Source organism: Rissa tridactyla, chromosome 6 (genome assembly GCF_028500815.1).
Source record: "Rissa tridactyla isolate bRisTri1 chromosome 6, bRisTri1.patW.cur.20221130, whole genome shotgun sequence".
In the NCBI taxonomy this organism is placed as follows: Eukaryota; Metazoa; Chordata; class Aves; order Charadriiformes; family Laridae; genus Rissa; species Rissa tridactyla.
The window spans coordinates 64,570,360-64,585,599 of record NC_071471.1 but is presented as its reverse complement, the minus strand read 5'-3'; the positions used below and the strand labels follow the sequence as shown (position 1 = coordinate 64,585,599).

The following is a 15,240-nucleotide window of genomic DNA, read 5'->3' as shown; positions in this document are numbered from 1 at the left end:
GAAAAAGAATAACTTTTGAAAAAGGCAGTTAATATCTTGCAAATCATTGGATTTTCCTCAAGGAATCAAAGGTCTGGTTGACACAGTTACCTGGAATTTCCAAAAGATGCTTTGTAACGTTCCTCACACCTTAAAGAAACTAAGATGCTCTTGGACAATCAAGGCAGATAACACAGGGCTAAATAATTCAATAAAGGAAAGTTTGGCGGGGGGGGAGGTCACTTCTTAAATGAATGGAGGTCATTAGTGGTGTCTCACAGAGATCTACAATTGGGATTTTTTTTTTGTTCAACATATGGAAAAACAATCTCTCAAAGGGATGAATGGAAAAATGACAATGTTTTTTGATAATACTGTTACTCAAAATAGCTGAAACTGGTCAAAAGCAACGAATTGCAGAAGAATCTCATAATACTGAGTATGAAATGCAAGTACGAATAAAAGGGTAAATAAATGTTCACAGAGAGAAGCATGAAGTGATTATATGCATAAGAAAGAATTTGATGATGGTTGGACTCGATGACCCCAGGGGTCTTTCCCAACCTAAATGACTCTATAATTTTAAGCATGTACATATGGTGGTGGCCTTTGAATTGACCAGAATGAGATCTTGAGGTTATAAACTGATAGTTCTGTGAAAATACCAGTTAAAAGCCAACAGCAGATTTTCAAAAAGCTAAAATACCACTAAAAATTCATAGGAAAAAATGAGACCATTAATTCTATCAATCTCTGAGGTACCAATACACTAAAGACGGTAATTTCCCCTATCTCAGAAGGGACACAATACAACTAGAAGAGGCAGGGGCAATGACACAATGTTATCTAAGGTATGAAATAGCTTCCTTCTAGAGGATTACTGAAAACACCAGGAATTTTCAGTATGAAAAAGAAATGACAGAGAGAGAATATGATGGACTTACAGAAAATCATGAGTGGTACAAGAAAATAAGTGGAAAATAGTATATAAAGTAGGGATTATCAAAATTAAACCAGCTACTACCAGTTTCACAAAAGGTGGTGCTTCTTCACAAAATACACTGGAATTCTTAGGCGCAAGATGGTATCAATGCTAAAATAAATACGTGGTCTGAAAATTTGGAAAAAAAATAAAAAAACATAGAGTCATAAACTTTCCACAAAAATACTGTCTTATTTTAGAAAATCCCAGCTGCAGACTAGGACAGTATTCTGAAGAAGCTTCTCCATGCTGTTGTCGTTTTCTTCTTGTATTCTTCCCCAGGCATTTGCTGTTACCCATTATTCAAGATGTGTTACCAGACCTGTTCCTCTGGTCAGACTTGATACAATCTTTTTTGTTCTTCCCTACTGGAAGTATCTTATGCAAACAACTGAAAATTTGTGATAGAGAATACAGAATTTGTATCACAGTTAACACATTTGCCATCATCTGTACAAGGCTAAATTATGCCTGCATTCACTTTTGGTCCTTTGTAATTTGGAGACCTGACTATCACAAGAAAAAAATTAATGAACTAACGAAAGGCAATTTTTTTTTTTAAATCAAGATTATTTCTGTCTCTATATTCTATCAATACAAAGAATCTTTTTTTCTCCTTTTTGTTTTTTTTAAGTGAGTCAAGCCTTTAAAAGTGCTTTCAATAAAGCAGCATGCAGAATACATGATACCAGTAGAAGCAAAACCAAAAGTAGTTCATATTTATTTGAACTTACAGCAAAATGATACTATAGAACAACAGCCTGTATTTTAATACTGCTCTGGTTCTGTAGTAATAGACACATAGACAAAAACATGTTTTTAACTGTCATGGTCTTTAGGGCATTAACAGGCCTTAATAACCCTGACCAGCCTCACTCAGAGGTCAGTCGTGGACCCTCAGTCCCTGACTGCTTGTGATCCTGCCTCCTGGATGGACCTAGACCTGCGCTGTGGGTAGCTTGACTCCAGGATGGGCCCCTCAAGCATACCTTGTAGCCTTCACTCCAGTCCTGTCTCTGGCTCTATCTCCTTGTGTCTCACGGTGGAGTCGCGCTTGGCTCCCAGCTCACCTTCCCTTAGTGCAATTCGAATTATATTATCCCCCTTTTATTGGCAGGTTTAGCTCTGAGGGTTTATGGTCAACTAATAAGTGACTTAGCTCTATTGCACAATCTTTTTTCCAAAAATTGTGCAATACATCTAAGTACTGAAGAAGACACCAATACAAAATGTTTAGGGACTAGAAATCAAATTATTTTCAAAAAGCTACGTTCACAATGAATCATTTTACGACCACTAACAGCACACACAAAGAAAATTAATTAAATAGGAAGCTGAAGAGTCCAAACCTGATACAAAGCAAGAGTGTGTCCATATCTCTGCAGTGGCCCTTTGGATACAGGCACTACATTCCATATACTGCTTTCCAAATTGTAGCTAGAAGAAAAATAGAAAAGTAAACATCTTCTGCCTACAGAGAAATACAGGGTTTTGTATGTTCAAACTGCCTTCTGTTTGGTAGACTTGATCAGTCATTAAATACAAGTATCCTATAATTATAAATTAACTTCAATAATGCAGATAACATTCTAGACCTACTGTCTGAAAAATATCAGCACATGGATTTCTTCCACTATTTTATCTCTACAAATATTTCTGCGTTTCGCAGCAAAGCGTAACAATGGTTTTCACAAAACTGAAGAAATTACATATTAATATCACATTTAGTTTGATGTTACCCATGCTTTCACTTTTTTTAATCGTAAGGAAATTACAAGCAGAAAATAAGACCATCAATAAAGAATCTAAAAACATATAAACCCTTCCGTTAAATTGCAGGAGAGAGGCTACCTCCCTGGTAAGATCTGTTTTCCCTAAGCCCCACCAGATAGGATATGACAAAGGAAAAATCACTTACTTCAACACCATTTGGAAAGAACTGTAGTTAAAAGTGTATCCACCAATCACCCACATAAATTTCCCGTGTAGGACTGCCTTATGGGAAGCCCGACCCACAGAAGGGCTGAATGGCTTTACGTTTGGTAGAATCCAGTAAGACTCCGTGGAAGGGACGTTCAAAGAACAATCTGGACCTGTTTTGTAAACAAATGTGCAATTTGTACAATCTGTTAGACAGGAATGTTAAAGCCAATAAAGCAGAAACAGGGGAGGCTTAATTACAGATATCAGGATTGCTCATTCTGATAAAATACAGCATACACTTTTACGTTTAACAGATGCTCAATGAAAAAAAATAACAACAACGGATGTCAATCAAATTGAAAATGTTCGACTAGCTCAAATAATAGTGATCCATTTCTGCATTCTTCTAAAAAACATACTGTATGAGTCACAAATTGAAAGAAAGGCATAATGCACCGTATTTTTAGATGCTGTATAGATCTAAAATGTGTAGCACAATATACACTGCATGTTACCTCTGGAGAGAAACTATACTGTATTTGAACTAACCAGAATGAGATTATATCAAAGCAAATAATACTACTGTTAATTAAGTCACAATATAGATTACACTATATTAAATCTCAGGAATCAAAATTTGCCTTTTGCCAGTACCATTCTGCATTGTTTTTCAGAAGTAAAATACACTGTAAAGTGCTTTATAAAAAAAAGATTTGAATATTTAAATTTTATAAAGTTTTGTAGATCACTCTATGAAGCTACCAAACCTCACAACTATATATTATTTTGGAATTTATTTTAGACAATAATTTTTACTAAATAAGGAAAAGTCAGCAAAATGCGTGATTTTTCCATTATATTAATATCATGTACAGCAAAAATATTTATTTTTCATTTGTTTTGTAATAACCAAAATGTGATCTCTTACATAATTAGTTAATGCTCTAGGTGTTGGAAGAACTTTAAAATCTTGTTATTTAAAACTTGAATATATTCAGAAATTTCCTTAAAAAACAAACACAAAACAAAAAGAAAAAGACAGCATATGCACCATTTTCCTCTTGTCAGCGACTGTCCATCATTATTTACTGGCTTTATTTCTAGATGGGGAACATTGAATTTTTAGGACACCAATGCCTTTCACTTTAATCATTATCAATCATGAAATTGAAATTTTTGTCATTAGTGATGGCCTACAGATGTTGTACGACAGCTAAATTCTTTCTGTAATTTGATGCTGATACTATAAGCAATGTTATGTCCCTCTCAGCCCGCCTAACTGGAATAAATCATTCACTCAAGCTACTGGACTTTACTAATAACCAAAGCTCTTGAAGTCAGACTAGGTATAACCTTCTTTGGAAACTCCCTGATAACATGCTAAAAAACAAACAAAACAAAACCAAAAAAAAAAACCAACCCACGTACGAAAAACCCCACTAAAAAGCAAACACACAAACCAAACAAAATCGTCTGCATCCCAAACGTCACATGTGACATCGACTTTTTAAAAAGGTTCTAAGGAAGATCTGGAAAACTACTGGCCTGCTATGCTTCTGTTTCTACCAAATAAATCAGTAGAAACTATAAGAATGGACAGAATTAGTCAATAGACAGATAATTGCCACCTACTCTTCAAAATCAGTATAGCTTTCATAAAAAGAAGCCCTGTCTTCCAAACCTCTTAAAGTTCTTCGAAGAAATCAAGATGGGGTGATCCACCTGATACATCGACATGGATTTTCACAAGGCTTTTCACTAAATTCCTCACCAACAACTTTTAAGGAAACTCGACTTTTGTAGCAAGACAATGAAGGCCTTTGTATGGCTAAATAAATGACTGTAAGATATAGTACACAGGAGTAAACGGCCACTTCTTGAAGGGAGGGAGTTCACCTGTGAATTTCTGTTGGTCCCCAAGGTATTCAACATTCACATTAATGGTCCTGAAAGGGGACAAGCAGTGAAGAAAGTTTGCTGATAAAGGCAATTACCGGAGGGCAGAAAGAATAAGATTAGCCTTTGAAGAAACACAGAACCAGTTGTTGTCTGACCATGTCACTGAGCAATAAAATTAGACATGAAATTCAACATAGATAAATTTAAAACTAAGTAAGCTATGTTTTAGATTGACTAAAAAAAGAAGATGGTCTCTTAACTAACTACCACTAGTCAGTAGCGAAGTCTCACCTTGGAATAACTTATGAAGATATCACATCAACACTCGGCAATGTCAAAAAAAGCCAAACCACATTAGGAATATGGAACGCTGTTACCCCACCGTATACATCAGTAGTTTGCCTAACACTCAGAAAACTGTGTGCCCTACTCAAAAAGTAGGAGACTGTTTACAGGGCAGTAATAAGGATGTTTAAAGGAATTGAATGGCTTCTGTAATTGCAACTACTGAGCTGGCTAACACTTTTCAGAAAAAAAGAAAATTTGGAAATGAATGATAAATGCCTATAAAATAAGTATGAATAAGTATAAAATAAGTATCAATATGAAGAGTCTACAGTCTCTCTGACTATAAGAGCCAAGATTTATCAAGTGCAGCTTGAAGAAGCCAGGTTCAAAACAAACAAGAGGAGGTAGTTCTTCATGCAGAAAGTATCAGATCTCCTTGGCAAGGATGCTCTCCTGACAAAGGATGCTCTGGATGCAAAGGTTTACACTGAGTCAAGGAGAGACTGGCCAAGCATTTAGAAGAGAGCGCTGCTGCAGTTTACTAAATAAACTAAATAAGTAATTTACATCAAGTTCAAAATTTTAAAACATATGATCTTTGGCAGGGGGAAGATTACATTTTTCCAATGTGTATTATCATTTTTTGGGCAACTTGTTACAATACTTCTTATACACAAGAACCAGGCATCTAATCTGTACCTAACCAGTTGTCAGCTTCTCCTACTACTCTATAGAAGAATGATGTCCACTTGCATCAAAATTACCTTCCATTCATTAAATGATGGAGACACTCAATTCCCATTGTTCATTATACCTTCTACCCAGAAAAGATTAATGGTATATGAATGAGGTCTAATGAGAGCATGAACAATTCAGTATATTATTTCTTAAGCATTAATAATAGATACTGTAACAGAATTGTAACCTCAGCAAGATTCTGATTTGGTAAATCACTGGAGGAAACACTTAATTTGAATCTAAATGTGCTTAAAAATAAACAATTGATTAAGTATTCTTTGATCAGGGAAGAGCTTAGAATTATGAAAAGGGTGCCTCCAGACACAAAAAGAAAACACATTTATGTTTTTTATTATAGCCACCACTCTTGCACAGAAATGCAGTGGTCAACAGTGTCCCCTAGTGGCAAACAGTGAGTAAAACACACGAACTACTCGCACGCCACTTGATGCGAGATTTCCGTTTCTGGGAGACAGGGAGCTGCAAGAATTCATACAGCAAATCCAAAATACATTTAGGTGACATTGACTCTATTAAAAATGAGGAGATGCAAAAAAATTGTATAAAAATTTATGAATGCAAAAGTCTTAACAATACTGTTAACCAGATTAGTGTTTGAAAGAATATCACAGATAACTTTTTTACAACCTTAGTGCTTCATTGCTGTTCTACACTGCCCGACAGGAAAGGCAAGAGAGACGGGAGAAACACCGTGTACCCAGGTCTTGTTCTGGCATGGAGGAAGGGCACATTTTGAGGAGGCACACCTGAACTTGGGAGCTTGAAACCAGCAGATCCTCCATTTGTTTCATGAAAGAACACATTAATCCCCTGTGCACGACACACAGACATGCATTAAAGTGACACCAGTTGACATTCCCACCAGAACAGGCAACCCCTGGCCTCTCCTCACGACTTACTCTCCAGCTCACATTGCTACTGGTACCAGTTTTCACATGGCTGCACAATGAACCAGACAAGGGAATGCATCCAGGTTAAAACTTATTTTTATTCTAAACCAGGCTAGTTTTTAATCTGGATGTGTTCCCTTATATGTTTCACCTTGCCCACATACGCATGGTTGTGCCAACACAAGTAAGACTGTGTGGCCAGGACTGCCTCTTCAGTGAAAACACGCATGGAATTATCACAGTAGGTATCAATCAGTACAAAAATGGAATATATAGTTGAACAAACCCAGAGCAATAGAATAACACTGACTTCTACTGAAACATCATTTAAAGAGCAAATGCTTTTGTGTGGCTAAAGCAAGGTAAATGTAGGACTTAGAAATATTATTTACAGATTTTCCTACTTAAATACATATACCATGAAATATCACCATTCTTTCAGCATAAATGCTTTTTCTCTTCAGAAACATCACATTCACTAAATACATGCCTTCTGCGCAACAGACAGCACTACAGCTGCAGACAAAGATAATGAAAAATATGTTTTATTATTTTCTATGCAAATATGATTTTTTTCCATTTATTTAAAATTGGATTTCTTTCTTATCTTCCTAATGTGTCACTCAATCCACGGGGGGGCGGGAGGGGTGGGATAAAGGGAAAAAAAAGCTTTAAAAACAGCAAACAACTTTATAAACCTGAACAGGAAGTCAATCACATTATCCTCAAAGGTAGGAAAAAATTCTATAGGTTTAAAAAGGCAATTTACCCACAGAACACAAGAGAAGGAATCTAATTTCTATTTATTGAGGAGTTTCATGAACTGCCAAAGTAACAATCTGTTCCAGTAGTTCGAGTCATAAGATCAATTTCCACCTAATGAGAAAACATCATGTACTGTCTTCAACCCTAATCTTTTCCTTTGGGATCACAGGAAAAAAACAAAAGTATTGATGTGTTGAATATAAATGTCAGTCCTGTTTTTCATACAATCTAATTGAAGTATTTAAATAAAGTTTTTATTGTAATTTATTCTGTATTTGTTTGATACCTGATCATTTGAGTTGAGAATTATTGCTTTAACATAATTTTTCAACCACCACAAATACAAACCCAATATTACTATTTTCAAGTATCCAATATAATTTTCATATGATAATGAATTTGAGATTATGAAAAATATTTTTGAGAAAAGAGAATATATCTGAATATACTTTCAATAAAAATTCTATTGGAAGTTTTACCAAGCAGTAAATCACCTTTCTTAAAGGAAAGTGATGAGATAGTAACTACATAAAAATACAAAGTTGCTACGTAAACGAAAAGATCAGTGTTGTTCAAGAACGTCTCATGGGCATTCTAATAGCAGGTGTATTCATGTACCCCTACACTGCCACTGCACAGGTCCACAACTTCCATACGGGATGAAATCATTTTCCCCCTCCTGCAAATAGTCTTAATGAGACTTAATGGTAGGCAGAGAGATTCTGGACAGGTCTCCAGCTAAAGCAGCATGGCAGCAACCTGTGCCAGGACTCAGCCTCCTCCATGAATGAAATAGTCAGAAATCCTAACGCACACAAGCTGATGCAGTTCTTGAAATGCCATCTGCTTGCTATTATTCAGTCCCGTTTCTTTCCTCAGCCAGGAAGAGGGGATCATCCCAGGGCAATCTGGCCTTGGGGAATCTGCAGGGTCAGCCAGCAGGCACGGCAAACGGGCTGCACTCCCTGCCACTGGTGCGTAGTGCTCAACAGCGCCCTTTAAGTGTTTGACTTCAGGTCTCAAACTCAAGCTCAGCTAGGCGGGTATAGAAGAGTAAGGCCTGATACCACAGCAGTCTCTACTGGAAGCACACTGAACAGAAAGCCTTCCTAGTCTTTTGTGACTGAGCACAAGTATACTCTTTGGTAGACTCTGGATGAGATCTGTCACCTTAATATTAAACAAAAAAATGTTTTGCTTTTTACCAAAAGAAACGGGGACTTTTCAGATTCGCAGTAGCTGACAGTACCCACTAGATTAGAGATTCTGAGGCTCCATGCTAATGCCAGCTCTAATATCTATGCTAACAACTTGTAGAAGACTTCACAGCTCTAGTAGTCAAAAGGCTGCTTCCAAATTTCAAACTAGATGTACCGATGGCCAATTTACCCCTGTTTTCCTTCTACCAGTGTTGGTATCTCTGGACTTAAAGAGCTGGTCCATGGATACACCCCACAAATGGTTATAAACAGCAATGCTATTCCCTCCCAGCCTTCACTTTACCAGTTTCAACAAACCACACTGTTAGTATCTTTCATAGTCCTGAGCACCCTAATGGTTTTCCCTATGAGCCTGTTTCAGTTTGCATTCATAAAAGTAGTAATAAAAATGAAATATAGTACTAATGTTTTCACGTATTTAACTGTACATTCTGTAACTTATCATCCTACCAGTGCACTTGACACTTTACAGCCTATAGTTCATACAGTATATAAAATTAAGAATATGAGTTTGTTCATATTCTAATTGAGATAGACAAGCAAGTTTTCTCCTATGTCACCTTCCACACTTCAATCCAAGATTAAAAAACAAATTCTTAATACTCCTAGTTCCTAAATGTATGAATTTACAATTTATACTGAAGTAATTACATCCCACACGTTACTCTAACCCTTTTTTGCAGGGTATTCTGGTGGTCCTCCATATTTAAAGTAACTCCCACCTTTGTATTACCAGATTTCATTAGCAGTCTTATGAGTAGATTATAAAAATTATGTAACAAGATCAGTCTTTAAGTAGTAGTGGTATCTTTCCATCCTAAGTTACTTGTTCAGCCCACCTACTCACTTTTCACAATTAACAAGCTGTGTTCCTCTTACTGTTCCCTTATGTATTCCCTGACTTCTTCCGTTTCAACAATTTCCTATCATCAAATGCTGAGGTTCAGATAAAATATATTGCGTTTTCTTGTCATTTTTCTTACAAATTATTTTAGTATGAACTACACTGACAAATCCACATTCCAACTGTTTCACTATTCAATTACACCATATGTTAAATCATTTCTTTCCTCAAGTTACGGTCTACAACTTTACACTGCTGAAATCAAGCTAAGAAGTTTTGACCTGCCTAAATCACTTTCTTCCTATTGTTAAAAAAGGTACTCCAGATAACGAGCTAAATTTAGTATCTTCCCTTATCAGGGAGATCAGCGCTATCTATCCCCTTCTTGTGTTCAGGACATAGTATTGCATTTGTTCCTTAGTTTAATCAAGTGCTTGCGTGTTCTACCTTGCTACAGTTATGTGCATGCATTTTAAATAAATATTTAGAAGGTCATTGATTTATTTTAAATGGAGTACATTTTCATTAAAACTCACAAATAGTAGGGAACTTCCTTCCTAAATCGCAGCCTAATTGCACATAGAGAGCGTTATCAACTACTTTAATGCAGCAAATCATTTATTGAAATGAATCCAATAAATTCTACTAAACCTGCTTTCACTAATTGTCAGCGGACACCACAAAAGTATTTAAAACTGAAGCTGGCTCTTCATTTAACTGTGATGTTCGTTCTTTTGCAATAAGGATACTTAATTTTCCCACATAGACTTTTCAGACACTAGATTTCTCATTATGATAGCTATATTTTGTTTACAAAGTCCACAAAGTCATTCAAGGATGCTCGACAAATTATTAATTTCAGTCTGGACACGAAATTGAACGTTTCCAGTATATATTAAATAAATAATAAATATTCACGTTAAGCCAATTCCTTCCTATGAATTCTGTATATGCAAAATTTCCTTAGACTACTCTAATTTCTATGATACACATAATGAAATTTGCAAATACAGAGTGCGGAAATTAGATTTTAACTTAAAACTGGGGGAGGAAAGGATTCCTTGTGTGTGTCTTTTTACGTGCATATATAGTATTAATGTACATGTATTCAACAGGACATCTCCCAGACTGTAAAACTGCAGTTTCTTCTGACTGAATGGATACTTGCCCAGGAGAAAACCTGCAATGTAAAATCTAGACAAAGAGAGAAGTATCACAGGGCGGAACAGTTAGAGGATACCTGCTTCTGATTTTTTTCTTTTTTTTTTTTTTCTTCCAAAACCAGGTTTGTCCAATGCAAATGCTTCATCACAGGTCCTCTTCTCTGAAAATACTTACTTGTATGCTTTCTGTTGAAGAACATCCAGGCACAACAGGCCAAAACCTCAGATTTCAGACATCTGGGCATTTGGCACAGGCTCCTTCCAGTGCTGCATTTCAGCTGCCACTGCCCAAGCTTGCATCTCAAACCTTTTCAGCAGTTTCAATAAACCCCCACCACACAAACAGAGCTTTGCTAAACTTCAGCTTGAAGGGATAAGGCAGGCCAAACAAGGGAGCATGACCTCAAAGCCTTCCACTGAAGCCGTCAGAATGAACTCAACTCTAGGTAATCCTTTCAGAATAATCCGAGTATAGACACACATTAACATAGTAGTTCTGGCCATACTCAAGACGCTGTTGCAAGAAATGCTGTAGTAATGAGCAAGGCAAAATACTGAATTTTACACTGCAGTAATCACAGCACTCCTTTTATACTTTCATTGTTTACTTTTCTCCTTACATAAAGTCTCATTTTTCCCTAGAGAGATGTTATAAAATTCAAATTGTCTGAATTGCTAATGGACTTATTTCAAAGTTAATTAGTTTAATTTCAGAATGCGGACTTCCGCTACATCTCTATCTGCTAGGAGAAGATCTGTAGGGAGAAACAACTGACTATACGCATTCCAGAATTTTTATTGATGTTTTAACTAACAGATCTGATCCTTGGGACTGAATGTCCATTTTTGGCTAGCGTGCATTACGTGCAACCCCAGAGCTCATCTTCTGGTGTAGTTTTATCTACAAGGAATGCAGTTCCTGTGTTTCCAAACTACCTCACAATGCAAGACAAAACACAGTACACGTGGAGGATCAGATTTGCTTCGCAGGTACCCTATTGATCCTCTTAAAGACCAATGTAAGCGCGTCCTGTAATTCCTCCCTACTAGAGACCCATTTTGCTTGCAGTACTGATGTTCAATGACCAAAGCACCAGTAAAGTTTCTGTTAAATTCAATAGAATCTTCAACTCTTTTTCCTGTCTCCACCCAGCGCAAATGGTACCAGAGCATCCCGGCATCACGCTGGACTGGGGAGAGGAAGTACATCGTGCCTGTGCAGGAGCTCTCAGCAAGGACTCCCACTATGTGTTAGTCACCACCCGCTCCTTAATCTCCCCATCACGGGCGTGTTTCCTAATAAGCATATCAGTTTTGTGGCATGACTTGAGTTCTTGCTGGTACTTCCTAATGTGCTGATCCCCAAATAGGGTGCTATACTGCAGTGTTATCTCTCAGATACCCATCACGGAGAAAGGGTCACTTGCTCTCTACTCAGAATTCCTCATGTGAAAATGCCTCATGTGATTTGCAAGTTAATAATCTCTGCTTTCTAAGACAGCCTTTCTTTTGCCAATGCAGCCTGCAGTCTTTGTTCCTAGATCACTTTACATTAAGTGATATTAAGACAACTTTCAGTGAATCTTACCTGAAAATTTTATCAGGAAAAATTATACGTAATAATAGAGATCTTTTATAAAAATGTTGTTTAACATCAGCCAAAAAGGGGTAACTGGAAAATTCACCAACACTTCACTTGGCTACTGCATATTTTACAGGTAGATATATTTTGAATTCCTTCTGTGAAAGTTTTTAACCTATTTAATGTGTGGCAGGCTAGTTACTTCCTTTATGCCGTATTAAATCGAACTCCTTGAAGGAATCAAAGAATGTCTCTATCAAAAAGATCTGTAATATTACTTTTTAAAACAATACAATACATTCATTGTAGTTAGCAATATTTTCAGCATTTCCAAAGATAGTCCGCTTAACCCTTTTAAAAATGCGGAACTGTTTGCAATCCTTCCAATCATCCTGAATTTTCAAACTTGTTACAGAAATTAACTGCTTTGAAATCTCCTCTGCTCGTTTACAGCCTGAGACAATGCAAAACACAGTGTTCCTTGTATTAAAGAGAATTTGCTGTCTGGAAACGCAGATTTGGAAAAAGGTAACATCTTTCTATAAACTATCTTCTCAACTTCTTAAACAGGTCAAATAGAGCAAGAGCCACCACTTTTGCCTCATCCAAGTCCTCGTTTCTTTCTTACCCATGCTTAGCAAAGGAAAAGATCAAGTTGGCAGTTTTAAGTCATCTTTTTCTCCCCAAGTTACATCCACAGCCTCTATAAGCAGGCATCAACACATTCTGCTTTAGAATATCAAGACAGATTAGCCAGTAACAGGACAGTGTAATATGAGTTAGCACTCATAAAAGGAAGCACTATTCAGGAAAAACTCTGTCCTCCTTTATGTTGCCTGAATATTTTAAATTAACTGTATTTCAAGGAAATATTAAATTTTCTTGCTGCACATATTTCTGAGATCAACTATCTATAGTACAATAAAGAAGTACTTTTTGTTAGAAAAAATATTTATATTACTATTAAATTATTTGCTTTCTAAGCGTAAAAGCTTTTATTGTCATGGCATCATTCTATATTTGTAGAATTAGCAGCTAACTGCAAGTATCTACAATATCCTTCTTCCACAAAATATATATTGCCTATACTAACAAGAGGACTCTACTTTTTACTCAAAACAATTATTCATCCCCAAGAATACTTTGTTCTTTTCTCAGAACGCCTGTTTTAAATGTGAAATTTTCTTCAGATGCTCCTTCAACAGCATCCACAAGATGTCACCATTGTAAAAAAAGAAACCCCATATGTTGAAAAATATGAAATACCTTTTTTACTGAACCATGGCTTTTATTTCTTGTACATTTCAATCAGTGCATTCCAGTGATGTTTATTTTTTTCATATAGGGACTAAGCATACTCAAAAAACCAAAATGTGGGGGGAAAAACCAAAACATAAAATTCTCTTCAAAAAAACAGAAATCACGACCCTACTTTAGGCAGTTGGGTTAAATTACCAAACACGAGAAAAGCTTGACAGACAGAAAAAGTATTAAGTAGAAAAATTTATGATTCCAGCATTACAAATAACCTACACAGAAGATACTGTCAAGTTTAGAAACTATAGAGAGTATATAGATACAAATAAAACAGAGAAGCAAACAGGTGCCCAGAGTGCTTGTGGAAAGCTTGCTACTGTTTTATATTTAATAAGGAAAAACAATTATGTATCCAACCTAGCTCACCTGGCACAGAATAAAAAATAATAAAAGAATTGAAAACTATGGAGGTTTGGTGAAAACACAAGTAACAGTTTAGCAAGTTATCTCTATATTGTCCTACTCACTGTAGGAAAGGATAGGAAGCTAGTAGGCACAGAAATGCTAGATGAAAAGAAGGTACCAACAGTGACAGAATTTTGAATATTTTTCATGCTTAAAACTTCTAATGAAGATTATAGCACTGTAAATGAACAGGTAGCCTAAAAAGCTGTTCCAAAGGTTTGGGGGGCTTCCCCATTTTGTACACAGCAATCTGAAACTGCATTGAATCAATGCACAAATAAAAGGGTGATATTCTTGCTGCCCGTTCTATTCACAGCTGCCTTAAGAGATTAAGCTTTCAGATCTTTTTTTATGCACTATAATCATGAAAGGTTCTGGAGGACTCAGTAACAAGTCTGCTCTGTTTCCATTCAATGACCATATTGCTAACCCACTTCCTTTCTGTGGGTGCACTGACTAACTTTTAATGAACAGCTTCATTAATTATTAAGAAGAGAAATGTATTAAATCTCACGGTGTCTTTGGTCTAATAAGTGTGACAGCTCACAGAAGTAAAAAAGTCATTTCCCTTGACATGCAAAAAAGAAACAGCAGTAAAACAAAAGCAGAGGCAGGCAGTAACGGGAAGAGGGTATATCAGCTAAGTAATCTGGAAGTATTTTAATATTTCTTTTAAGGGAAGAATGGCAATTTCAACACACAGCAAGCTGTGTTAGATGAAGACATCTGTGTTAGAAGAGACATCTAATAGGAGTGGGTAAGAGATAAAAAGAAAAAATTTACAAACCTCTAGCATAACTAAAAGTAAATGAATTAAACGTTTAGGATCTTAAATAATTCACCTTTAATAAGAAACAATTATTTATGACACTGGGAGTAAAACTATAACACATGCTTACAACGCATCCGTTGCCCCACAGTACGTGTCCACATACGCACACTCTTGCGCCACCGTAACAAAACAGCTTACCTTCCTTTTTCATTGAGAGGCTACACAAATAACACACCACTAAAAACCGGACAGCAAATACTTACTTCATGAAGCACTAAAAATATGATGTGATGATGTGACAACAAGAAGGGGGGGGTCAAGGGGGTGTGGAAATTAAATCTATCTAGACATTAAAAAAATGAATAGGAAAGGAAATTAGGCTATGGAAAAACTTTGTCTTCAGAAGTGCTCACAACTCTTGCATAATTACTGCCATTATTTTTTCAAATTAA

The 15,240-nt window shown here is 36.2% G+C and overlaps 1 protein-coding gene across 6 annotated transcripts in view; it reads right to left on the bottom strand.

Annotated features, from left to right (window-relative positions):
* Positions 1-15,240, bottom strand: part of ATRNL1 (attractin like 1) — a 523,801-nt gene that overhangs the window by 456,376 nt on the left and 52,185 nt on the right. For all 6 annotated transcript variants that reach the window (XR_008467222.1, XR_008467223.1, XM_054207467.1 and 3 more), the window contains exons 6-7: positions 2,880-3,054; positions 2,311-2,398 (exon numbers count right to left, since the gene is read on the bottom strand). Coding sequence is in view for 4 of the 6 variants with exons in the window: in XM_054207467.1 (XP_054063442.1) it covers positions 2,311-2,398; positions 2,880-3,054 (263 nt within the window). In the remaining 2 variants the exon portion in view is untranslated. The remainder of the gene's footprint in view (positions 1-2,310; positions 2,399-2,879; positions 3,055-15,240) is intronic.